The 27,783-nt window shown below is 38.5% G+C and overlaps 2 protein-coding genes across 2 annotated transcripts; one reads left to right on the plus strand and one right to left on the minus strand.

Annotated features, from left to right (window-relative positions):
• The first annotated feature begins 4,290 nt into the window (after positions 1 to 4,290).
• LOC146137941 (cytochrome P450 2J4-like) lies at positions 4,291 to 13,526 on the plus strand. The gene is made up of 9 exons (XM_083394178.1): positions 4,291 to 4,599; positions 4,914 to 5,059; positions 7,765 to 7,867; positions 7,934 to 8,034; positions 8,278 to 8,378; positions 8,591 to 8,709; positions 8,995 to 9,139; positions 9,623 to 9,786; positions 13,125 to 13,526. Exons 1-9 carry the CDS (start codon positions 4,345 to 4,347, stop codon positions 13,437 to 13,439), a joined length of 1,449 nt encoding a protein of 482 aa, XP_083250304.1. The 5' UTR covers positions 4,291 to 4,344; the 3' UTR covers positions 13,440 to 13,526.
• An 831-nt stretch (positions 13,527 to 14,357) lies between these two features.
• On the minus strand, positions 14,358 to 26,050 carry LOC146137942 (sialin-like). The gene is made up of 10 exons (XM_083394486.1): positions 25,997 to 26,050; positions 22,370 to 22,585; positions 21,323 to 21,559; positions 20,048 to 20,222; positions 19,345 to 19,481; positions 17,871 to 18,029; positions 16,892 to 17,132; positions 15,985 to 16,118; positions 14,772 to 14,915; positions 14,358 to 14,372 (listed from the first exon to the last, which is right to left on the minus strand). Exons 1-10 carry the CDS (start codon positions 26,048 to 26,050, stop codon positions 14,358 to 14,360), a joined length of 1,512 nt encoding a protein of 503 aa, XP_083250612.1.
• Between the last annotated feature and the right edge of the window lie 1,733 nt (positions 26,051 to 27,783).

Genomic DNA, 27,783 nt, shown 5'->3' on the forward strand with positions numbered 1-27,783 from the left:
TACAAGAAGCTTAAACAAGGTTTTGTGTTATCAAATGTCGAAAACTCGCAAATGGTGCGAGAGTTACGTCTCTTTTGGCTTCACAAAAGTTAGACGAGACGCGGCCATGATTGTGCGAAGTGTCTGCACTGCTCGGTTGTGATGTCAAATGCGTCATTACTACCCTCAAAACTAAAAAAGCATTCCAGAAGAAAGAATGTCGATGCCAATGTTATTTCTGCCAAAAGAATTCGATTCGACCAGGAAGCGACGTTGCCTTATTTTGGATTTTAAGTGTATTTATTCATTGGCTTTTCAATCGAAGTGTTTTTAATAACGTAGTGAAATAAAATAAGTGAAAACACATTAAACACAATTTTAGATTTTTTTATAACTGAGGGGGGTCACGAGGATTAAAAGCCTTTCGAAGGGGGCCACGAGGCATAAAAGGTTGAAAACCACTGGCCTAAATCGTCGTTTTCAGCGAGAAAAAGGCGGAGACCGCTTGATTTATTGTTGTTGATTGTCGAACACGCACTTGCTAATTAGCCAACCCTAACGAATAACGAAAGGCGAAGAGAAAAAGTATTTAGCGTTTACGGTCGAGCAAAAAAAAGAAAAACGGCATTTTGCGTTTGATTTTGATTTCGAACTAGCTTAAAACGTGTGACCTAATTAAATTAAAAATATTGCCGCTTAGGACGGTAAGTACAACCCTGACAAAAAGGAACAAAAAACGATAATGTCACTTAGAAAAAATGGGGGGGGGGGGGGGGTCCGAACCTTGTACATGCTTTATAACAGACGCTATAAAGCCAAGAATTATCCTTAACCTGTGCGCTCCAAGCGTCGAAAACAAACTTAATCGGGTGGCCTACAGGTACAAAATTGTACTGCAGTCAGGTTAGATTCAATAATTGTCAGTTAATGCGTTATCCAGGACAGCGTTTGCAAAGACATTTAAGTTTGTATCATGTGGCAGTTATCCAAGGGGTGCATTTTAAAGTATACATTTAACCAAATTAAACTTTAAGCCGCTTGGTACATCGATTTATAATGAAATACTTTATTTCAAAACACAGTAAAACTGTTCAGTGTTTTGCAAAAAAACAGTGCTGCCCAACATTTGAACTTTACTTATACAAAAAAAAAATGAACACATTTGTATTTCAACGAAAGAAGTAAAAATGCATTGTATCATAAAGCAGTAACCGTTTCCGACGGTTAGTACTGTAATATGTAAGACTTACATTACGATCGCGATTATGTAAGTGTTTTAAATTAGCCCTCGCCGCGAGCGCTTACCAAAAGGACTTAGGTTCTCTACAGACGTTAGGTTCTTCCAGACTTCCGTGATGTCAGTTAATTCAAGTTGGATAGCTGACAAAAATGGTCATTAGATATTTTTGAAATATTCTACCAAAAATCAGTAAGAAATTCCCGCGTTGTTGCACGGATGCTATTACTGAGGATGTTCGTGACTAGACAGAATGTATTTGTTGCAAATAAACTATATTTCATGACTTTGTTACTTATGCATGTCACATTTATATTTTAGGCGAGTCATAGTCGGGCTCCCTAGAGCAGTGGCAATGTGTACAGCACTGCACACAAAACATTGCGTTATTATCAAGGCCAGCAAAAGTCAAGTCATATTTTCTGCTTTAGGTCATAAAATATGACTTTGTTTTTACATCGAAATGTAAAGGTTGAACCCTAGTAGCTTCCTAGATGTACTTCAGACTGCTCCTGTAAACATAAAAATTTGACAATTTGTGGGTGAAGGAGGTAGTGATAGTGTTCATGTTTACGAAACAGAAACATTTTAATTGTTTTTTGTATTTGAATTACCTATAATAGCGTTTTTGCGTGATTCCAATTTGTATTGTGACATCATCTTGACACATTGTTTGCCACACAACAATGTGGTATTTGGAATTCAGAACAGAGTTATACTTATACCTTCTGTGGACGTAGTTAGCCATTTCTGAGACCTTAAGAGCAAATGGGGCACTGATCTAGAATCCTACCTCAACGCATATTATTTGGGTAAGGCCAAGGGTGCGGGTTAGTGTTTGGGTTTTGAGTGGGTTATTTTAGGGAATATTATTAAATAATAATATATAATATAACTTCACCCACCTGAACCCAATTGCTCAGTCGCACCCTAAACAAACTTATGTTAGCAATATAAACCCCAGACGAACATGTGGTAGGATTTTAGATCAGTGCCGCTAATGATATAATTTAGAAACTAATACACTTCAATTTGTTATTTGTTTCCATCGGTGTATCAGTAAAATGCCAGCCTAGTTTAGAATCTGTGAGAATATTATTTTTGATTTTTAAATCAATCCTTGTCCAAACAGAATTTTTGCAGCCGTAATTATCGTATGCTAATTGAAAGCGTACTTTAAGCTTTAATTGGATGCGATAAAAGATAAACACCCATACGTGCACAGCAACTATGATCTAGCCGAGTGTTCATATTATTTCATATCGCCCCCTCCTATCTTGCTTTACTGATACAGTATTACATATATGCCTGTAGTACATAAATAGATAGTTGGCTTTTAATCGTTGTCTAACATTAAAAAGTACATAAAATGAAGAAATGTGTGTTCTCAAACAAACCGGTGTGGTATTATGCAACTAAAATCAAGTTTATCGCTCAAAACGCAAAAAATGCGTCTATTTGGATTAGCCTAGTTGGCGAATCGTTTATCTCAGACGTGTACTTACTGCAAAAAAAATAACACTATTTTCATCACCTAAAATAAATGGCGGTACCCGCAATCACGTAAAAAGTTCGCAAAAAACGCTAAAATGTATATATTAGGTTTATCTTGTAGTTAAATTTGTATAAACGTTACTCATGATACAATAGCCGTGTTTCAAAGTTGAATAGAAAAAAAATACATTAACTAGATATATTTGGTAGAAAATGCATTTTGCAGAGAGTCTTAAATTCACACAACGTTAGGATGTTGACAGTAGACACCAAGAACAGGTGAAATATTACACAGCGCCTTGATGCCGAATACACTGCCAAGCCTTAATGTAAAACATACTATAAAACTAAAAATGAACGCGCAAAGCGCAAAAAAAAATTAAAGTTGACAAAAAATATAGTTTGACACTCACTCCGCTCACACATTTGGCACGCAGGACTGAACCACGGTGAGACAACATAAGAATTCTTAGTCACACCAACTTTTAAAATACAGTGCAATGAATGTACGTCTATCACGCACAACTACATGATATTCAAAAGTATCTCGCGGTCTACGGTTTACTGACGACTGCTTTAAATAAACAAACATTTTGCCGCGTATAAAACGGTGAAAGGCAACAACAACCTTACATCAAAAAGCTAATTGTTACGTCATAGGTTAACAATGGGCGCGAAGCTACAAGTTCTCAGTATGAAAGTTGCCATTTAAACCTAAATGTTACATATTACAAGGCTGTTTGATACTATTTTCATGTGAACTGTTTATAAAACTTTGCAGAAAGTGCTTTTTCGTAACGCCTTCTTATATGCGTTCAGCACCCCCCAAATCATGAAAATACCCCAAACGCCTCCTTGTAACTCGCCAACGCCCACAAGGGGCGGTGCCGCGCACATTGGGAACCTCTGATCTAGCCCTTCCGAATCGCATTTTCACTAATGATAACGGCTTACGTATCGTTGTACACCGGAAGTCGAATGACATCGCAGACTATCCAAGTTTTTGCAAGCAAGGCAGGCTAGAAAAACAATAGCTATCAGTGAGGATCGAATTCATGACGTTCTGTCATACCTGGACCGTCGCTATAAGCATTAAGCTACACACAGGTTCAGAGAGGAGCGAGTTGAGAAATAACCAATCGCCAATGCTTGCTACATTCTGTTAGTATAAGCAGGCGAAGAGGATCTACAGGAGAACCTTATCATTCAATAAAAGACACGCACACGTACATGTACAACAACTGTAATCGAGTGCTAGCTCTTCCGGTAGCGAGACAGGCTCTGCAGTGAGGTTCGAAAAGTCACTGTAGTGAGGTTCGATCTTATACGACCCGGCCTCTAGAAATAATTAGACGCGACGCTTTAATTTTTGTAGTGATTTGAAGGTCAAACAAATGTTTCGTTCGTTGCTTTTGAATGCGATTTGTTAATTACGTTAGATTAGCACAAATTCGATGCTAAAAAATAAAGTCAAATATTGTCAGATTTTTGAAAGAATTAGCTCATATTTTTTTGATTTTTCGGGTTATAAACAACTTGCCCTAGTTATTTTTAACAAGTATATGGCAGTAAAATTTTTTTAAGAAAAATAGTACTGAAATCCCGTTTCCCGTTTGGCGCTGTTTTAGACAAATATGACGCTTACGGCAACTGTTGTCGTTTATACTCTTGCATTTTGCTTTGTCTATCTGCTGACGAGATGGTACCGCCGCCCAAAGAATGCCCCACCCGGTCCGAGGGGAATTCCCTTTATCGGAATGGGGCCTTTCTTTGGCACCCATCCCGCCTCGATGATGGCCCGATGCGCCGCAACTTACGGCAACGTAATGTCGCTTGGAATGGGAGCAAAAGACTTTCTGGTACTTGGTGACTTGGAGTCGATAACTGAGGTAACAATAAAACTCAAAACAGGAATTTGTCTCTATTTTTTTAGTAGTTTTATGTGCTTTGAGCTGTAGATCATTCTTGCTGACTCGTCTTGCAAAAAATGACGTTATAGTTTACATAACATGAAATCTGCAATATTTGTAAACTATATAGATCAAGTGTGCTACTTGAAATAGACTTGTTAGAAGCGTGTTATTTAAGTGTGTCAGCGCTGTTAAAAAAAAAAAAAAAAAAAAATTGGAATCTAAAACCCTTTGGTTATGAACATACTAAATCTAAATCGAATATTACGATACTGGCTCCGTTCGTTTTGCAGGCGTTTGTTAGACAGTCGGAAAACTTTGCCGGAAGGCCGCTGTCTAAGTTCTTCGAGGAACTAACCGGTGGGTACGGAATAGTGTTCCGCGATATCAGTCCGCAATGGAAAATTCAGAAGAGGTTCGGCTTGCAAGCTTTACATCGGTAAACATACTGTGTTACGCTTATATATGGGTCCTAGTTGATTGCGCAATTCACGCCGCAGAGTTGGCGGTGGTCTATCATGTCATGGGTTTTCGTCTTTTTGACGCATTAACGTGACAGCCTCGGAAATATAAGTGAGAAATAAGGTGAAAGGTTTCACCAAGATGTCAACCTAATGTAAGAGAGATATCAAGGTTGAATGGATACTCACGTGATGACAGATTACTGCTGGTACCTAATGCGAAGCTGTCCACAACAATACCATTTCGTCTTTTTTCACAAATTGTCGTCCTTTCTTGTCTTCTTTAGGCTTAGGCATATTTGGTTTGTTATTACCAAATTACTGCTACCGGTATTTATTTGTCACTTCAAGCAATGTTTAATGTAATAAGCTTAGTCTCACAAATTGCAATATGGTAGGAGAATCTGATGAAAATCCCATTAAATGGGGGCATTTTGTTATGTTGAATGTATGGAAAAGAACAGATTTATGCAGCACTTCTTCATTTAGCTAATCTCATTGTGTCTTTACCTTTTGCTCATTCTTGTGGTTTTAGCGCAGATAGGCCTATCACAACATTTAATATAGGCTGTTCTCTGAGACATAATGCAACCTCTCTTCAAATTTAAAACGTAAATCAAAATTATCTAAATTCGCCGATATCTTAAAAACTATAGCCAATTTGCAAAATCTAATGGCATTTTCCAGCTCAGCGCCCCTGTATACTCTGAAACCGTTCTTACCTTCCATGCCAAATTTTTTTTGTTGGCCAGTGACTATCGTGAACACTTATACCACTGTAGGCCATGGCTGTTTGTCACACAATGTAGCAAATAGTCGTTGAAAACAGTGGTGCGTAAGTCAACATCATTGCTCCAGAAAAGATTTTTAAGGGATCAGTCAAGGTCCATTTGTTATGTGTTTTTTTTACTTATGTTTTCCGCCTACTTGTAAACCTGCAATGTGATATTGTAATAATAATTTATTTGAAGGTGTACAGCAAAGGCTGTCAAACTGTGCGTCGCGACGCCCTGATGCATAAGTATAATCTTCTAAAGCAGTGTTTCTCAACCTTTTTCACCCTAGCGAGTCGACTGCTAACTTTGTTTGGATATTTTGTTTTTTACTGGCAGTTTTTATTACACCAGGCTCCTAATTTTATTATCTATAAAGAAGCCTGCGGAGTCGGGTTAATTTTAACCGCCTCCCGAGTCTCCGGCTGCCACGAGACGGGGATGCGAACATTTTATGTACAATGTGCGCCCAAATGTGCACGACAAAATGTGCAAAAAATGTGCGCACATTTTAAACTGCCTTCAAAAATGTGCGCACTTTTGTTTAACAATGTGCGCACATTTAGAACTGTCTTCAAAAATGTGCGCACTTTTTTAACAATGTGCGCACATTTTGAACTGCCTTCAAAAATATGCGCACCTTTTTTCACAATGTGCGCACATTTTGAACTGTATTGAAAAATGTGCGCACTTTTTTCAACAATGTGCGCACATTTAAAACTGCCTTCAAAAATGTGCGCACTTTTTTAACAATGTGCGCACATTTTGAACTGCCTTCAAAAATATGCGCACCTTTTTTCACAATGTGCGCACATTTAAAACTGCCTTCAAAAATGTGCGCATTTTTTTCACAATGTGCGCACATTTAAAACTGCCTTCAAAAATATGCGCACCTTTTTTCACAATGTGCGCACATTTTGAACTGTATTGAAAAATGTGCGCACTTTTTTCAACAATGTGCGCACATTTAAAACTGCCTTCAAAAATGTGCGCACTTTTTTAACAATGTGTGTGCGCACATTTTTGAACTGCCTTCAAAAATATGCGCACCTTTTTTCACAATGTGCGCACATTTAAAACTGCCTTCAAAAATGTGCGCACTTTTTTAACAATGTGCGCACATTTTGAACTGCCTTCAAAAATGTGCGCACTTTTTTAACAATGTGCGCACATTTTGAACTGCTTTCAAAAATGTGCGCAATTTTTTTAACAATGTGCGCACATTTTAAACTGCCTTCAAAACGGTCGCACCGGTTGAGAAACGCTGTTCTAAAGGCTTAGCACAAAGATTTCGCAGCGAAACTAAACTGCATTATTGAAATCCTTTCAGATATTATCATTACCTGCATGACGTATGCATTGAAATTCGGAACTCATTATCACTAAACTCTGACAGTTGATATTTATGATTTAACAATCACATTTTTCAACGATTCACCTCCTAATGCGACAAATAAGGCAGGGAAAAGTCAGTTACACCGTATCATTGCCAACTTATGTTATATAGGAACTGGTAAAATATTGATAAAAAAATAATGTATAACGTATAAGTCGTATTGACTTTTATAACATTTTATGGTTTACTTTTTTCTTAAAAAATGCGAAAAACCCTCCTATATATTGTGTTTGCATGGTGGTACAGACCAGAAGCAGCATCGTGCTTAGTTTGCTTAGACGTTGATATGGATTAATACAATGTATAACTACGTCACGTCACGCTGCTGTACAAGACAAAACGTCACACCTAATATGTTATGTAAATTCTTGCGTTGTATTGGAATGTGTAGTTACGGTTTGTGTGTTTGTTGTACACAAATACGTTAATAACAATTATAAAATTGCCTCTTACCAACATAAAAGTTTGAACACCACTGGTATACAGGTATTGGGTACCTTACTGTGTTTTTTAGGTTGGGAATGGGAAAGCATCTGATGGAAGACAAAATCAACGCTGAACTGAACGTTTTGCTTGAAAAGATAGCGATGCTTAAAGGGGAGCCGTTTGATGTTGTTGTAAGCAATTTCGTCTTAGGCCTTACTTTATCCTGTCCTTAACTGAGCCTTGTAATATATTTGTAGTCTTACCTAACGCAGTATGCGGCCAAGGTTGCCGCCAATGTACTGATGGAAAAGCAGTACGAGTACGGCGACAATCGCCTTCAAGCAATTATCGACAACATGTAAGAACAACTCAAAGCTATACCCTAATATAGTAGTAGCGTACCGATTTAAAAAAAATAACATACAGAAAAACAAACTTTTAATTTTGTATTTTGATTTTTAAAATTTTCTCGTTATTCCTATTTCCGTTTTTTTCGAAATTGGCGATTTTAGATGTAATGTTAAAAGTCATGATTAAACGATTCCCAGTAGAACTGAAACCTTAGCAAATTGTATAGTAAGATAACTTAACTTTGTTGTAGTCCAAAGAAAACACCAATCTTCTTTATGCCCTGGCTTCGTCATATTCCGCCCTTTAAAGCAGTGTTTAAGAAAGACCTTCAGAATCAAAGAAAGGTGATAGGTAAGACGACAAGCTTCCATAATGTTTTCTCTATATACTTTTACCATGCTGTATTTGCTATAGTAATCACTCAAATGTGACGTTCTTTCTTTAAAATTGGAAAAAGTTTTAAAGCAAACATGCACTATCTATACCGATGCAAGTGTAACATAACCTGTAAACATCAATTAACAATTTACCATATTGCGTTTTAACGACGATTTTGGTTTGAGAAACCATAAAGGACTTGGTTGGTGAACACGAGACGAACTACGACCCCGAAAATCATCGCGATTTTATCGACGAATATCTCAACGAGTTGCTTAAAGTCAATAGAGACGAATCGTTCGAGGTAACTATATTCTGCGGGACTGCTGCAGTAAACGATTAATTTACTGACCTAATGCGTTGCAATTAAATGCAATATTTAATGCTTAAGATTGCCGGAACTTTGATTTCGACCAGTCGTTAAAATAGAAACAAAAGACAACGGATTTTTTTAACAAACCGTAAACGGTTGCTGTCTATTAGTGTTTACCTATAGCCAAGTGTTTGCAGCCAGCTATTTTTCTATTAGTTAATTTTTAATCAAATAAACAAAATTAAATTTAATTTAATTTTACCCTTTTTGCCGCAGTACGCCCAGTGCTATCAATACGTTGTTGACCTTCTGGTGGGAAGCATTGATTCGACAAAGGCGTCGATTTCGTGGGGAATAATTTGCCTTATTCACTTTCCTGAATACCAAGTCAAGTTGCAAGAAGAGCTGGACAGTGTCTTGGGTGGGTATTGACTTTGACTATGCCGATAATACAGTGCTAAAACTATTGTGTAAAAGCATTCCTTAACAAAATTTAAAAAAAATATTCCTGCCTTAAGCCAGATTATTATAATTACCATCGTGTATTCCGTCTTTACTATGGCAATTAATTTATAGCCTATTTCTGCATAGTTTCTAGTATTTAGGTTTTAAATACGGAGCTTATTAAAGATGGGGTATATGCTATAATATATAGCAGCTATATTATAAAAGTTATTCTCAATAATAGGCTCACCTTTCAGTCCATAAAGGACATTGTAATAAAAGCTTTTTTCTGTTGAAAGTGGAAGAAAAATTTCTAATTTCGCTTAGCTGTTTTTGTGAAGTTGTAGCAACGATACAAATATACACTAAGTCTGGGTGAACAAATTCTGTGTTTAAATTAGCTTCATAAGCCACCACCATGGGCTTGCTTGCTGGTAACTTTATAATCGCTCCCTTTTAGATCCTGATGAAGAGCCGTCTCTTAGTAAACTGCAGGACTTACCTTTTCTCCACTCCTTTATAACCGAGGTTTCACGATGGAAGACCGTCGCACCTATTGCTGTCCCGCATGTCACGAAATGCAACGTGCGCTTACAAGGATACGACATTTCGGCCAACACCATGGTAATTATAATCTCCGCTTGGGTCGTGTGAATGTCCGGTCCTTTGCAATTTATTTAGATACCGATAGCCGGTCTTTTGTGCAAAACAAAGATGTCAAATAATAATGTGACTAACGTGAGCAAGGTTTTTACAATTGTTGAGCATAAAGCGTGCAAAGATAATAGGTTTTAGGTTGTTGTGCAACATTTTCTATACAGTTGAGGAATTGAGTTGCCTTCAATTGTAAATGCATACGAATAGTTTATTTTCCTAAATTACAAAAAAATATCGCTTCACATTCTCTCACGGCACACTAGTGTTCCAAGTGACGACAGTTTGACAATTACTGCACTAAAATAACGTACGAAGAAGACTCTGATCAAACAATATATAATTTTGTAAATTTCTTTCAAAAAGTGTGTTTGATATTTCGAGAAAACCCATTCGAGGGTGTAAAAGTGTGCATTTCATGCTATCAGTATATCACTATGGCATATATTGAAACACAGTAGGTTTTGTTTTAAAGTTTGCAAATTATTCGATTACTTAAAAAACAGTGCTTCTCTTCATTTTTTTTTTTCATCTTTAGTATTACTTTTACAGTAAACATAATTAAGGTAAGTTGTGGTCGCAACAAAGTAACATTTTCGCTGTTGTTAAACCTTGGTGAAAATAAACCTACATACACGCAAAATAGCAGTTTTAGTACAAGTTTTAGGTAGTTTGATAGGCCCACTGGATGAAAAGCGGTAAACTACCAAAATAAAACCAAAAATGTTCTGCAGTTGCCGGCTTGCCCCCCTGAAATTTTTTTTAACCTCAAGTGCCTTGTTATGCTACAATGTCTTCTTTCAAAATAATACTCGTAGAACCGCATGGTGTTACGTTTACGATAAGCAAGAAGTTTGTGTATGATAAAAAAATTAAGTACTGCACGTTAAAAGATCCAGTTATAATAAAGGGTCGTAATTTAAATAAGAAGTGCAACACTGTGTGCTATTTTATTAAGTTTACCTTTTAACGTTGACAAGGATTTCCTGATTTTCAGTGATTGAAACGGTCGTTTGTAGGATAGGCCTGTGTTTGAATGCATGTTGTTGTAACAGTGATAAGAGCTATGAGCCTGTGACATGTTTTTAGGGGGGAAAAAGTACTGACTATCAGTTGACTTTAACGTAGGATGGGAAATGGCAAAAAAATAACCTAGATCTTTCGCGTATTGTAAAATAGGAAATAGGCTTGAACTAGAGAGAGCAAAACGAACTATGTGTTTAGCGGGTCGCTGTTTGGTGACGACTGATCTAAAGTTTAAACGAAGTACAAGTGGTCATCAAATTATGGCCCGTGCGTATTACTTTTAAAGATAAAATACTTTGAAGTCAGGGGCGGATCTAGGTGGGGGCGATATGGCCATGCCCCCCCCCCCCCCCCCAAACTAAAAATATGTACATTTTTTTTACTTAATAGGCAGCTTATTTTCGCGGTTCCCTAGGTAGTATGGTCTATTTTCGCAAAAATAAGACATATTTTCAAGCTTTGTAGTGGTGTACGAGCTTATGGCGCCATATAATGAATATTTCAAAAAAATGGTAAAATTCGTTTCGCGCACTCGCGCAAAGCGGCGTTTTTCAGATTTGCAGAGACGGCTGAAGTGACCGTACGCTTAATGCAAATCTGTATCAGAACCATCCTGCCAATATACTTCATCCGGTCCGCCGCCTCTTTGACAAATTAGACACGAGTCCATTTTAAATACTTTTTGACTATTTTAAGTGTGTAAATGCAAAAAATTTTCGCGCTTCGCGCTAATGATCTTTGTTACATCCAGTGTGTTTACGTTTTGATGCTCTTTTTGAACTAGATCAGCGCTTCTTTACTGTTGCGCCGTGGAAAGCTGCCAAGTGCGTCGCGGACAAACGAAAAACGTATTCAAACATAATCGACAAATATTTTTTAACCATTTTTTTCTTAAAAGTAACAAAAACAAGAAATTTAAAAGAAATACCGGTATACCAAAAAAATCGCGCTCGTTTCGCCCGCCAGGTGTGCCCCAAATGGCTAACAAACACTAAAATAGATTAACTATAAAATTTATCTCGTTTTCTCAAAGTAGTTTTATTACACTTTTTGAATAGTAGTAGGGGGATGGCGACGTGTGGACTCGAATTTTAAACCAAGTATACGCTTTTTTAGCGAATTTGCGCCAAGACTTTACTGCCTCCTTAAAAGTAATTATAAATACGTTTTTAAAGTGCAAAAAAATCCGAGGCCCACCTGTTTCACAATTGTTATAAAGTTGTAATAAAACAAAATCTCATTTAACATATGTTGTGCGGCCCGCAGAGACCTTTCTGAGTTTGGTTTTAGCTTGCGACTACTGCACAAAGGTTGCCGACCCTTGTGTAAGGATTTGAATAACCTATCCAATGTTAGGATTAACTCTGCATAGAGTTTTGCCCATTTCAGCAACCTTATTTGGCAAAAACCAACTACAGTAACTTAAAAATTGAGAGAAGTGTCATGAAAGAACCACAACTGACCGCAGCAGACAACGCTATGGTTTTATTGCGACGTGGCCTCGGCGCTTTTTCGGTGGCATGTGCGGTTGCTCTCGCCTTTTCGGGAAAAAGCAAGATGTGTAGACAATAGTCATGGTAGCGTCTTTCAGCGATATTCTTCATACCGGGTCAAACTATGAAACCGGCCCACTGTAGAGGCTAACCTTATTACTTTTTCGTGCTTTCAAAAGGTCTGTTTTTCGCGTTATTTTGCAGGAGTTAGTTTATTCGGCCAGCCGATGTTACTTTTACCTGAATTATGACGTCACGCAATGGTATACTTTTGTGACGTCATATCTGACAAAAATTGTGACGTCATATCTGAAAAATTTCATGGCCCTCCCCAAACTGAAATCCTAGATCCACGCCTGCTTGAAGTATTGTCGGGCGCTATTCCAGACTAAATTTAACTGAAAATTAAACTGAGAATTTCACCAAGTTCACTTCAGTTTTTATTAAATAGTTATTGATATTTTCTTCGTTTAACACTAATCCAGCCCGCGATTATTTGGCCGAACAGCTATCCGGTCTATTGTTAAAAAAGTTTTGTGATCCTTGGATAAAACAGTGAACTAGAAAACAGCAAAGACAACTCATAGCGGAAAAGCAACCTTCATAATGCATCTAAATTGCATTTTGTACTATTTTGGCTCTAAAACTAGGCTATATCTTGACGAATTTAAAATGTGTAGTTTGACAAGATTTTGCGTTTTTTGCCAATAAACAAATAGTGACCCTGCTGGTAATAACACATTATTTACAAATAGGTAGACACATTGTAACCGTGTTCAATGTTTTAAGGTGATGGCCAATATTTGGCAAGTGCACCACGACGAACGCTTCTGGTCTAATCCGGACCAGTTCAGGCCTGAGAGACACTTGGACGAAAACGGAAAATTCGTGAAGAGTCGTCACATCATTCCATTTTCACTGGGACAACGTCGATGCGCTGGGGAACCAATGGCCAAAGCGCAGCTCTTTCTTTTTTACGTGAAATTTTTGAGGTGTTTCACATTCGAATGCGATCCATCTTGGGGCTTTCCCTCGTTCGATACTGACAAAGTGTCATTATTTCAGACTCCGAAAAAATTCCAGGCGATAGCCAACGCTCGTTGATGTAATGTTTGTTTTTTGGGCGCCCTGTTTTGCCTCCTACGACGATGGTTTGTTTCACTATTTTACACACCCTTTGTTACAATGTTTTATATGGAACCGAAAGAATTACTTTATCTTTATAGTATGTGACTTTGCTACATAATGTGAGGCTCTTTCGTGTTTTTTATGTGTAAAATACAAACAGCACTTAAACATCTTAAATTGTTTCTTTTCCGATTCTAAATCTAGATATTTTTTCTTGCATTTATTATACTTGAAAAAGTCAAATTATATTTAGGTACCGGTAGTAACAATAATATTGTCAACGTGATAGTAGATAAACAAAACATGCAAAAGTGTCTTTCTTTATAATTTATAAATCTTTGGTTTTGATCGTCTGCTAGTATTTCATGCCGATAATCATCTTCCATTTTCCACAAATTAGGTTGGTGCAACCAATCCCGTTTCGCTGTCATCTCAAAGAATTCGGTGTAAAGTAGACCATAACAATACAAAATAGATGATATGCCGTTCACAAGTTTAGAACTAGTTGGGCTTGAAAAAAGGGTTACGCATTTATAAGCATAGATTTAGCGCCTCACATCGGCGAAAAAACATGGCGATTAGCCTGTAAAAAAATTACAAAAAAGGTAAAAAATAGAGCCAAATGAGTATTTAGTGCCTCAAATGCCTGCAATATTTCATTTATTGCCTCAAATGCCTGCAGTATTGTTTATGAGTGGCGTTTTGAAAATAACAGAGCATGCTTCAGCAGTTATAAACTGTTACTTAATTTTTGTCTTTCGACAATTTATTACATGTTTGGAGGGTAAATTCGTCAAGGCTACCGCAGTGTTGGACACAGTGAAACAAAAGCGAAATCAATAGAAGTGCTTTGGCGTAGAAAGACGATTGGTGCTCATTTTGTCAATGTGTGGATCACCGTGACATATCCTGTAAAAAAAACGGGTTTCCTGTTTCGTGAACATGCTTTAAGTTCCACCTGGCGTTTAAGCAAATTCAAACGGATACACACATTTGTAGAAGGGCTGACATTTACCATGAATTATACTCGTTATTGCACTCCTTACATTTTATATGGTAAGTATATAGAAAAACAAAGGCTTTTAATTCCCACTGAAATGGTTGGATACGCCATGCTAACCATATATATTGTTTCAGTTACAGTTTAGTAGCTTTAGCTTCTGCTGAATCATCATGCAGATTTTTACACTGGTCATCCTCGGAATTTTACCTCTGCTGCTTGATAATAAATTGCAAAGCCAAAAAGGTCGATCTACTTGGCTTTGCAGTTCAGTATCAAGCTACATTACAGATCCGAGCATAGTTTACCTCTGTTTCCTCGGAAAAAGATCCGAACTCGGACTTTGCCCACGGCTGCTCTTCACCGGAGGCGAAGAGGAGAAAAACGAAAGCTCCCAAGAGTGAGACAGCGGCCGACACCCAAAATGCGATTTGCCAGGAAGCAATGGAATTCTGGGTGGAAAAGTCGTTTGTGGTATATTCCAATATTGCCTATGTTGAACCTATTTAACTTGAACTTCGCAGTTTATTCGAGCAAGCAGTTAACTAACGCGGATGTCAAATCGAAAGTGTATTGATACTTGAAGAGTGATGTTCGATTTTGCTTTAATTTATTGAGAAACGCTACATATTCCATTGCGATACCTACAGCAATGTTATCATCCAGCAACCTCCATAAAATACATGAAATCCAAAGTCGACAATTAAAGCAGGCTTAATACCACAAAGTTTTTTTTAAGATTTCTACTTATTTAAACACTGCCCGTTTTTTAACAACACAAGAGCTAAATAAACCCTAAAGACTGATCAGAACATCTGAGGCAACTTTATTTGGAAACTGTAGTTATAAACAGGGCTGGGAGCCGGAGCCGGAGCTGGAGCCCGGAGCTAAGCATTTTTTCTGGAGCCAGAGCCGGAGCCGGAGCCATTGTTATTATTTTTGTGGAGCTGGGTCGGAGCCGGAGCCATTTTTATTATTATTTTTTTTTGGAGCTGGAGCGGGAGCCATTTTTATTATTTTTGTGGAGCTGGAGCCGGAGCCGGAGCCCTTTTTATTATTTTTGTGGAGCTGGAGCCATTTTTCAATTTGTGGTGCTAAAGCTAAGAAATTATATTTTGTTCCATCTCCAACGTTAGTTAGCCAAAAGGAATTTTTAAAACTTGCCATTGAATAAGTGACTGGTGGCACAGGAGCTGGACCCGGAGCCAAAGGATATGAGTTTTACTATTCCGGAGCTGGAGCCGGAGACAAAGGATTGAGTTTTAAGACTCCGGAGCTGGAGCCGGAGCCATTTAATAATTGCCTGATGGCTCCGGAGTTGGAGCCGGAGCTAATGCTATTTTACGGTGGCTTCCCAGCCTTGGTTATAAAACAGCCATATTATCTGTTCATTTTTATCATAACCCAAACTTTGTGGTTTGAAGTTGCAACCCTTTCTTACTATAGCCTATGTTGAAGCATAGGCTACTCGCAAAAAAGAAAGTGTCTTAACATACACGCCAAGCATAAATATAAATATACCCCGCTGAGCAGAATCCATCCGATCACTTGGGGTGCCAGGAAGCCGGGAATGCAGCCGATCGCGTTCCCGATGCCAAAAAGAATCCCTGCGTACCTCGGTGCGATGTCCACTGTGTTAGACACGCACCCAGGGGCTGAAAAGGCAACATGAAACAGCTTATACAGAATGGCGAAAAAACCCAACAAGTATAAAGCAACACTCGGTTAAACAAGTATAAATTTTAACTTAGAAAATAAACTTTAAGGGTGGTAACTGTGAGAAATTTTGTATATTCTCGACAGCCGCCGAAGATGTAATTGTTACGAAACACTTCTTACGATGTGGTTAGGATAGGCTAATCTCGCTAAAGCAATATGACTAAATTACCACTCAACGTTAAGTGAATAATAAACGTTAAGTAAACAAATTTACTTACGATTAAAATATGCATGCATTTAACATATGCATGAATTTAACTATGCGCTCACTCACTCACTCACTCACTCACTCACTCACTCACTCACTCACTCACTCACTCACTCACTCACTCACTCACTCACTCACTCACTCACTCACTCACTCACTCACTCACTCACTCACTCACTCACTCACTCACTCACTCACTCACTCACTCACTCACTCACTCACTCACTCACTCACTCACTCACTCACTCACTCACTCACTCACTCACTCACTCACTCACTCACTCACTCACTCACTCACTCACTCACTCACTCACTCACTCACTCACTCACTCACTCACTCTCTCACTCTCTCACTCACTCACTCACTCACTCACTCACTCACTCACTCACTCACTCACTCACTCACTCACTCACTCACTCACTCACTCACTCACTCACTCACTCACTCACACAAACACCCTACCACTCATGCTTAAATACAAATTTATATACTCGTCGTACTTGAAAGTGCGTTAAATCCGACGGAAACACAGAGAAAGGCGATGGCCGAAGTTGCATCACAGCCCACATAGCCGGCCAGGACCACGAAAAGGGCGCTAACTGTCAGCGAAGTGGTCTGGTTTGCCTTGCGCAGGTTGCCAAGTGACACCAGGCCGCTAGCCATGATCTTGTCGGTCAGGTAGCCGGCGCCGATCATAAGCATCCATTTGAGAAGGTAGGGCAGCGCGGATAGGAAGCCGCTCTGCAGAAAATGAAAGACACTTTTTATTAGACAACGTAGAACATTTTTCGACCAAAAGATGCTTATTTTATATATTAAGAGGGGCGGGGGAAGTCTGATAAAAATCCCAGAAAAGTTTTGCGCAAGCCTCAAAAAAGTTTGACGTTATTTTTAGCTTGCCACACTTTTTAAAGAGTAAAACAGGGTTTAAATTAAAGCAAAGGTCGTGCGCTACGTCCCTCTAAATTGGCCCACAAGAATCTCTTGTATGAAGCATTAGGCTACATGTCACCAGACCTTCCATAAGGTATCTGGGAGGTTGCCTTAATTAAATTCACCTTTCGACAATGTGAAACAAAAGCTTGTAATAGTGTCTGGGTCAGTTATTCTAGGTTACGGCTCCAGTTTTAATTAAATCACTTACGGTGGATCTAATTTTAATTTAGCCAACTTGTTTTTCTGTTAAACAGCCAAGTCGGTGACACAGCAAATAATGCAACGCTCCAGTACAATAAACATAAAATAAACTTTTTATGCCAATACAAAAAAGTAATAAAGGGCCGGTACAATCTACCGAGTGCGACCAAACTGCTGTACAGTTTAGTGCCGCATAGCCACAAAGTTAGATAAATTTCGTTTTCCGTCCGCAATCGTATATCCTGGTAGGTATTGGGCCCTTCATAGAAGCCTGATTCGGACGCAAACTTGCGGGGAAAAGGAGGAAAACCTAATATTTAACCAGTTATTTCAGCGACTAACCGTGGAAATGTTGAAGTTAAGCACCGTCGAGATGTAGGTTGGGAGCATGATCTGCATGGCAAAGTTGACCCAGTTGCTGGCGAACTGCGCCACGCAAATAGCTAAAAAAGGCACCGACGTGAAGATCTGTCTCCACGGCGTTTCTTGACGCGTCGTGACCTAAAACATCAATGGAACAGGGCTCCATGGATGTGAAATTATATCGGACACTATTGGCTCGAGAAACAATTAGGGCAGCCGTCTGGAACCTATGGCTCTCGAGCCATATATAGCTCTTTTGATGACGCCATATGGCTATTTTGATGATGTAGTCTTGCTCACAGATAAATCTAAGCTAAATCATTTTTTTAACATGACTTAAATAAAACTGCAAGCTGCCATATAGAAACATTATCTTTTATTGCATATTTTGAATACCAACAAGAAGGCGTTTTGCAGAAATTGCAATGCTAGTTCAAATAAAAACATTAGGTGAATAAAATTAGGATCAACACTCTTTTCCAAAAAAAATTAATGGTCCTATGAAGACCATGAAAAATGCCAAAATGTACTCGTTTTTGTTTTTTGCATGACTGCTGTTTTTCCAGAGTTTATTTTAGCATCTATTATTTATGCTTGGCATTAGACATAATTTTTATTCATTTTTCTAATCGATGTTTCTTATTAACAATAAATTAAGAAAAATATTTTAAAGCTAAATAGGTTCACCGCTTTTTTGTACTAATTTTGAAGTTGAGTTTGCTGAATAAGCGTATTAAATTATCCAAAAAGATGATAAATCCTTTATAAATAACGCTTCATTTGCATTGTACGTTTGGTCCTCTTTTGGATAGGTCTACTTAAATCCACACAAAGAAAATGTTTTCAGGAGTTTAAGCACACATTAGACCCCTAAATGAAACTGGTACGTTTTCACCCAATAACAAGCCCTAATATTTCAATTAGACACCAATGCACGGATATAACCGCATCCCGACAGGGTGGAATTTGAACCGTTTGTTCGCTTGTATTTGTCGACTGTCTGAACTTCAGCAAACGTGACCCAATCGACAATTATAATTCGTAAAGTGTATAGGATCACGCGCGGGACTGGCACACACACACTGCAGATACTTTGTAATGGCAATGCGAAAAGCCAAAAAAACGTTTCAGCTTTTTCAAAAATATTAGGCGTATACTATCAAACAACCAGCAATGTAAAATTACCTGCGAATGAGATCACTCTTTTTTATGTATATATTTGTGCCTGAATTTATTAGGTCAAGGCTTGTCAACCTTTTTTTGAACTGAAAACCCTTTTACGTTTACTGAAGAATTTGTAGCTATTGGCGTCATTTACGTGTAAGGGGGAGGAGATTCGTATATTTTACACATTCAGTTTGTCTTCATAGGTCTTGTTTGTGTTCCATTTCAAACCTAAGCGACTAAGCTCGCTATAGAGTAATTTTTTTTCGGCGAAAAAATTACCACCTACCTGGTACTTTTCTTCGACGTTGCAGCTTCGATTCTGAACGATAAACAACTTTTCCTGTTTGGATATGCGCGGGTGGCTGTGTGGAGAGTCGTGCGCAAAAATGAGCCACAGAAAACTCCAAATCATCCCGCAGCCGCCTGATATGATATGATTAAGAACGTTTGCTTCCGAAAATAAAAATGTATGTATGACTCTATTTGTCCGTTGTACCAAGTTCTGTCAAGTGGGCGTATACGTTAACGAATTTCCTTTGTGATAAAGATAATATTCCTGTGAGTAGCAAGCTAAAGGACACTGGAAATAGTCACATCTGATTAATACACATCAATCGTACAGTATAAATTTTAAATAAATATCCAATCCAAATTAAAACAAACGAGGGTTAAAAAGTGATTATTTTTCATTTATTTCAACAATGTGTATTATATATCTTCATTTGGCACTGCATGCGGATTATTGTAAGGCGTATAAAAAACGAAATACTTTTGTTCAACTGTTATTTGGAAAATGATTGTGAAGCTCAACTGTAATATATTTATAAGCTTTTTAACTACAACCCAAAGCCATAGCCAAGACCTTCGTATAAAATCTACGCTGTTTGTTATTATACACTATACAGGTAACATGCGACGCTACGATTTAGGTTTAGGCCGCAAACGGCAGATTTTAAGCAGCTTTCCAGGAGCCAGCCACAAGCACTTGCCTGTGATTTGAAAGACTGTCTCCCAACCAAGATGCTGTGCTATAAGGCCGGAGACGAGCAGGCTGAGACAAGCGCCAACGCTGGTTCCCGATGAGAAGAATGAAATCAGAGAGCTTCTTTCGAAGGCGGGGGCCCATACGCCCCACGACCCCACCATGGAGGGGTTGACCACGCCCTGATAATCAGAACAACGCAGTGCTGGCTTTTAACGTAACCTTGGCGTTACGGTCGTTTTACTGACGTAAAAAGTCAATGTTCAAGAAGAATAACAGTTTTTAACTGTATTACTTTACGTTTTAAGGACAACCACTAGTAAAGAGAACTGGTTTCGCTTTCATTTAGGGGTCGGCAACCTTTTGCTGGTCGTCGACCAAAGCCAAACTTAGAAAGGTCTTAGCGGGCCATAATAAATTTTATGTTGTTTTCTAGGAAAAATGTGTAGTTTTGTGAGGCATCTTATGAAAACAACTGATGGTCTCCACGTCCTAAAACTTCTTACATTTGGAAACGGGTCTAATTCCATCAAAGACGGACAGAAACCGTGGGAAAAATGCGTTTGTTTGGGTTAAACTTTGACTACACACGGCGTTATCCATGATCACGGTGAAAAAGGCTAATAAAAATACTACAACTTTAAATCTGCAAATCACCTAGCTCACCTGGTTTCGAGATTTCGAAACAAACAAATGCGATTACCAACAAAGAACAACCAATTTAATGGTTAATAGATTGGCGCAAAGTGCAATAAAAAGTATTCATACAATGGTTAATAATTCCAGGTTGTGCACGGCGCCTTTAGGCTAAAAGAGTTTCCCAACGCAAACAATTCGCGCACAGTACGAAAAATATTGCATTTACGAAGTTAAATTACCGCAAAAAAAAAGATAAATGGCAGCGTTAGTTTGTACAAAGGGTGCGGACCAGGGACGGATTAAGGGTGCTGTAGGCCTAAGGCTGTTTACTAGAAACGGGACTTCTTTGCAAACCAAGCTACAAAAAGTAATAAATAAACTTACATGAAAAATTAAAATTATTTAAAATTGAGGGAAGAAATTTTCCAGGGCCTAACCTAATGGTTAATCCCGAACTGGTGCCCAGCTGAGTTACATTGCCAAGCTGATCCAACCCGAGGGACGTAGTTTGCCAACCCCTGCTTTAATGCTTTGATTAAATTTAATGCTATAGTTAATATAATCCAAAGCAAGGATTTGCGGCACCACAACAGTTGTTGAGCGCAGTTTCCACGTAAAACTGCATAAATTCTCAAACGCTCACGTGCAACAGTCCAAGGGTGACCCGGACAAACACGAGCAGCCAGAAGTTGTAGTAGGCCGCCCACGGGGTGCAGAGGGTGAGGACGGACGATAGCAGTGACGTCACGCCAATGACGTAGCGGATGCCGAAGCGGTTCGAGAGACAGGCGCCGATAGAGTTGGAGGCGATATAGCCGTAGAAGTAGCAGCCCAGCACGAAGCCCTGCTCGGCCGTATTCCACGCGAACTGGCCGTTCAGCTGTGAAATTGACAAGCCGGTGTTTTAAAGTTCTGCTAGCACTTTTCGGTATTAGCGCTCAACGCTAAAATTTAAAATAAATAAGGTTCTGCACTTAAGGTGCTTTCGGAGCTATGCTGTGGTTTTAGAGTTTGGGACTCGATGTAGTGGGTTTTATTTTTCGGGGTCCGAAAATATATAACATACACAGAATTGAAATCGTATAGTGGTTCAACCGGGGTGGCGTGTTTAGGGGTGCCCGAAAGTATTTAGGAATTTTTAGAAATCATTTTGTTGTTGTATTAGTAAGCCTCTTGATACAACAACTCCTTCTATGTACGATTAAAATAACATAAATCAAACTATATTTTCTGAATGTCTAGAATTGATTGTATTGTTTCATATAGATGTTTATTGCGTCAATAGGTTATATACAGTAAATCATTAACGAAATTGTCGTCAATCCGTTTATTATTTCGCTGGGGATGCTGTAAGACATAAAAGGGTGCGAACCGCTGTCCTATATACTTATAGGTATAACCTAGCAAAGACCTTTTCTAAGATTGAATTATTATAGCTTAAGTACATAAACTAATGATTGCTTATGCTGGAAAAAAAGAAAGTATGCAGAAAAATATATTTTTGTTACAAAGTTAAAAAAATGTGCGCGACTTGACTAAAATAGTTGATAATCAAGTTTATAACCGTTAAAGAAACATTCAAATTAGCGCGTAAAACACCCACCAAGTATGAGCCCAAGGTTTTTTTTCAGCCAAAGCATTTTTGCAATATACAGACTACAGGGTTCCATCCAAGATAATACAAACAAACCTGGTCATCATGAAACGACTGGTTATTGCCGCGACCGGGACACGAAGTCAGGTTGGCTGCCGTCTCGTCACCGCCCGTTGCCAGGGCGGTCGCGTTTACCATGGCAACAATCGCTATGGTGAGGTTGTTGCGCATCGCAACCAGGCATACCATGCCGAAGAACTCGAGCACGGCGAGCGAGTGGCGAGCCTTGACATAACATCCGGGACTCGACGCCTAGAGATAAACAAGAATGTCACAGGCGTTGCGGGCGTTACACGCATTGCGGGCGTTACAGGCGTTACGGGCGTTGCGGGCGTTGCGGGCGTTGCGGGCGTTGCGGGCGTTGCGGGCGTTACAGGCGTTGCGGGCGTTACACGCATTGCGGGCGTTACAGGCGTTGCGGGCGTTACAGGCGTTGCTGGAGTTCAGGCGTTACGGGTGTCACAGGCGTTGCGGGCGTTACAGGCGTTGCGGGAGTTGCAGGCGTTGCGGTTACTGTGACCAGGGTGCATTAAAAAAAGTTTAAAAGTCAATACGACAAGTTTTAAGTTCAAGGATGGCTACCTTTCACCACGCGGGCTAACATAAAGCAAATTTTTCGGGCCTACAAAATTAAAAATGTTACAATTGCAGCACTTAGAAAAATATTTTCCGCGGGGCGCTTTCTATAAGGTAGCTTTATTCATTTCAATGTCTTGAAAATCAACTGTAAGCTAACACAATTATGTTAAATGGCCAAACAAGATTTATTACCTAGTTAGCCAACATTGAAACCAACCGCCTAATATTTCAGGAATAAACGAACTACTAACACCCTAAAGATAAGTTAAAGCAATAACTAATTAAGCCTATATACACTTATTTAAAGGTAAACATGTAATGTACCAAGTAATAGATCGCTAAATGTACACAATAATTATAGGATCAAGCCACTTGAACGATACCGGCTCAGTATATTGAAAACAGTCTGCCCGCGGTAAGAGTTCAACTTGGCAAATCAGTCGTTCAGTAAAATAAAAATAATAAACTCGAAAGGGTTAGTACAACGTGGGCCGCATTAAAAAGGTTTAGGGTTGATGTTGCACAGATCATTTGTATTTTTTTATAATGATGAGTTTTCTTGACGCGACTGATCGCAGCTAGTGCAGGTTGTTCAAAGCAACAATAGTTCGAGACGACAGGCAATTTGAATTTGGGTCGTCGCCCGAAAAGCCCTAGGTGTCAACGACATGAATATAACATGAGTGACATTTTAACGTTTAGAGTTTTAGACAAATTAAAAAAAGGACAATTGAAGGATGGTTGGGTTTACAACAATTAGTAACTGTCTGGTTGGCGGATTTCCTTTTGCTGCTATTTTGCCTCTAGTGTATAATAGGGTTAACGTTTCGTTTGGTTTCTAGCATGCGAACGAGTTTTTATTGCTGTATTGTGGAGAAAAGGGGTAATCCATGAGGGAAGGGGAGTAAAATTTGTGACCTTGAATTGAGAAGTTATGACAAATTAAAATATACAAAATAGTTCACCAATTAATACGTCCGTAATGATTTTCGTCTGTTCTTATCATAAACAGACGTGCACAGCTGCGTAATAATGTGTTGTCGATACATATATGCATACAACAGAGATAATAACGTCTCCCGATGCAATTATACTAAACCTAAAAACAAAGAAACTCTTTTCAGATTGCGGTTAGGCTTATGTAGAAACCAAAAGACCATTTGTGCTTTGCGTTCAACGCTGGCAAGCATTGCAGTTTCACAGAACTGCAGTTAAAAAACTTTCTTTCGCAGAAATAATCTTTTGGCACAATAGACGGAGAAGGTTTGACTATTTTAGTTGGTACGAGGATTGGGCCATAAAACCGAAATAAGAACTACATCAACGTCAATAAAACACAGTTCGAAATAAGACACAATTCGGACTACTACCTTAATGGTTGTAAAACCGTCAAAATCAGAATAAGTCCTAAACCCGTAGTAATAAGACCTAAATTGACAGAATCAGGCCTATAGAACAGTTTACCCAGCCACAAACCCTCATTAAATATATCACTAACTCCCCTGAAAATATTAACCCTAATCCAATTTATAACCCCACCCATTACCAACCAATAACCCGAAACAGGGCCAAACAATCCGGTGCCAAAACAGAGGCGCCTTAGCGGCTTCGTTGAAAGTAGGGCGCCCAAACATCGACACCGAAAAGGCCGATGCCAGATTCATGGCCCAGATCGACCCATACTAGCTCTCTCCCTACAGTTCCACGCGTTATTTTGACCATTTAGGTCTTATTCCGATAAACTCAGGACTAATTTCGTCAGGTTTATGTCTTATTCAGACGATTAAGTTCTTATTCTGTCTTGAATATTACTGCGTATTTGTCTTTATCATGTCGTTGGCCTTAATCCTATGGTTTTATAGATTTTTCTGCTTTGGGTATTATTGCTCTTTCGGTCTTAATGTGTGTTCCCGAAAATTGTTTTATATCGCAAAACAAGACACTGCACCACTTCCATATTGATTGCATTGTATAATGTTAAAAGTCTTAATAGAGCTAGTGCATTGACACATAATGTTCACAAGTCGGTCAGATTGCTCAATGTAAGGCGATTATTATTAGACTTAAAACAGACGATTGTCAACATTTTTTGTTTCAAGTCAAAATTTCTCATTTGTTGGTCAAAAATAATCTTCCTACTTATAAGGCTTCATAAAAAAACGATGAACGAATTGCAAAATTTTACAATAACGTTAGTTTCTGGGTACCGTAATCCCAATGTCAATTTCAATACCTATATAAATATTAGGCTAAAATTGATTAAATATTATAATTTTGTAACCCTTGAATCGCTTCAAGTTAAATTAAACAAAGATAATAGGCTATGCTAAAACGTCACACAGGCATGTCAGTTGCCGAAATATATATATATTGACGCTGAGTGTGCTTGGAACAATAACACGTCGATTAAGTATAGGCGAACGATCTCGAAAAAACGTCGATCAAAATCTGGGTCAAGGGCAGCTTTATCAATGTGAACAATGTGAAGGTTAAGTCGATAGTTGAACGCAGCCCTTTCACCTTAAGCGAGCTACGTTCTTTTATTTGCTTTGTCGTTCAAGGTCCTGTGTAATTAAAACCGCCCGACCGTATTTGTTGCCGTATATGTAGATATAAGCGATTTCAAAACCAGATAATAATGTGTCAGCAAATGTCGAATATAGCATATGTCGGCAAAACGAAACAATGGAGCTTTTCGATGAGAAAAGCCCAAGGTTAAGAAATTAAATTGTTTTGTAGAAGTAGCAACTTACGTTTCAATTACCAATTTATTTTTGTTACAACGACCTTCACTTTGAATCTCTGAAGTGCAGTTTACAACTACCATAACAACGACTGCGTAATTACACGGGGTTTCAGAGTTCTGTTGAACTTAATGCGAGTGCAAAAACACTTCCTGGAAGTGGTGTAGGGGTTACGCGAAGAGAGAAATATTTTGGTCGATCTATATAAGCATTCCAGTGCATTAGACAACATATTGAATAGATAATTCGATCATTCTGTTGGTGATCACCAAACCATCACACCACATGTCATCAACTGTATTCAAAATTCCTGACGCCACACTTAAATTCCACAGCCTACCTCTTTGATGTAAACTGTTTCCGATTTTCGGCAATCAATTTCATCGTCTCCCATCAAAACTGCATGCCTTAAAACGTCTGGAGTTTAGCGCGACACCTAAATGTAAACAAAATGCACCCTTGTAAATTTCATTTTATTATAAAGTAAATTACAACCCATACACTGCCTCGATGCCAAGATCGGATAACAACATATGCTATACAAAATATTAGCCGTGCAGCGCCACTGCACTAAAGCTATATTTTATAAAAACAATCAGTTGTCGTCAAGACTCTTTAAAACTTTTAACGCATTTCATTTAACGAAAATTGTGAACAAAAAAAGGACCAGCATAAACATAATAAAATGAATTTGTAAAAATTGAACGTTTACGTTATCGTGGTAGTCCCAGCTTCCAAACACTAAACTACATGGCAAATCGGGAAAATTAGCGTATCCCTTGCAAGGCTATTGAAGTGAATTCTATATCAGCTGGCTTTCTATATAACTTTGCCGGCTATTATTCAACCGATATCAGAAATTTGCAACAGTTTTCCTCAATAAGATTGCTCATTTGACCTACCAGCGACTATGTGTATCGCACGCCTGTAGAGCAAAAAATAACTGCGAACATATTTGACAGCGGTTGCTTTCTTAATGCTGTAAATTATTTACCTTAAGCAAAGCCGACTGAAATGCAGTAGCTAAAATAAATGAGAATCACAGTCTTCGTTCTATGCTCATTAACTGAAGCAAACGTGAGAAATTTCTTTTAAAAATCCCAACGTTTAGAAAGGGGGACATTGCACGTATAAAACCAGGAAGGCATACTGACAACCATCCCAAACGATTTAATTAATGAACAGTTTAGAATAGGTAGAAAAGTTTAACACTTTGCGCATATACGGGGCAGCGAATTGCTGGGTAGTCTATTCTTAAATACCTAATTGCGTCGTTAAGCTGTTTTCCAACCCACAACCCTGTCTACTCAATTTCGCTCTGCCAAGGTCACAAGACCATAAGGCGATTTTATAGATGCCGGGGACTGGCGTTCGCTTTGTTTTCGCGATGGGCTTTGTTAAACTCATTACGTCGCCACCAGATGATGACCTCATTTCATACTAAACACCACAGCATCAGGAAACATTCATAACTGGCGCCTCGCTACTGGGTGGGTTTTGCGCATAGTCAACCAGTCAACATTTTTGCAAACGTAAACAAAGGGCATTGTTATTTGGTGCGTTGAGTGCGGTTTTGTTTTGATATATACTGCTGAAAGCGCCAGTCGAGAAAATTACGGGAAGTCCATTTAGGGTTTTAATGACTTGACTTAATTAGACCAATAGGTAACTGTTTTTAAATAACTTCTGTAGAAATGAAGTGTTTATTGTTTTTATATAATTGAGTTATTTATCTTAATTTGTGTACAACAGAATTTATTTTGCTGATTTATTGCTCGTAATAATCGGACGGGTTTACTAATTTAAACAGTTTAACGTTCATTTTTATGAGAAGGACTTGACTCGCTCTAATTATGACTTGACCTGTTATTTATTGAAAAATACTTGACTTGAACTTAAACTATATCACAAATGACTTGGCTGGAACTTGAGTTTCACTTATGAAGCTACTGTTATTGCTAGTTTGTCAATAACGAACCTTTTTTATGAGGTGATCTTAGCAGTTTGGCTCATCGCATCTTTGATTTAAAAGCCGTCGGCTTATTAACTCTTGGTCTATGAAACACAAACGCTATATGCAACAAAAATAAACATACAACACAGTCAGTTAGTCATGCATAATTGTGT

The sequence above is a fragment of the Ascidiella aspersa genome, chromosome 7, assembly GCF_963924565.1.
Source record: "Ascidiella aspersa chromosome 7, kaAscAspe10.2, whole genome shotgun sequence".
NCBI lineage: Eukaryota > Metazoa > Chordata > Ascidiacea > Phlebobranchia > Ascidiidae > Ascidiella > Ascidiella aspersa.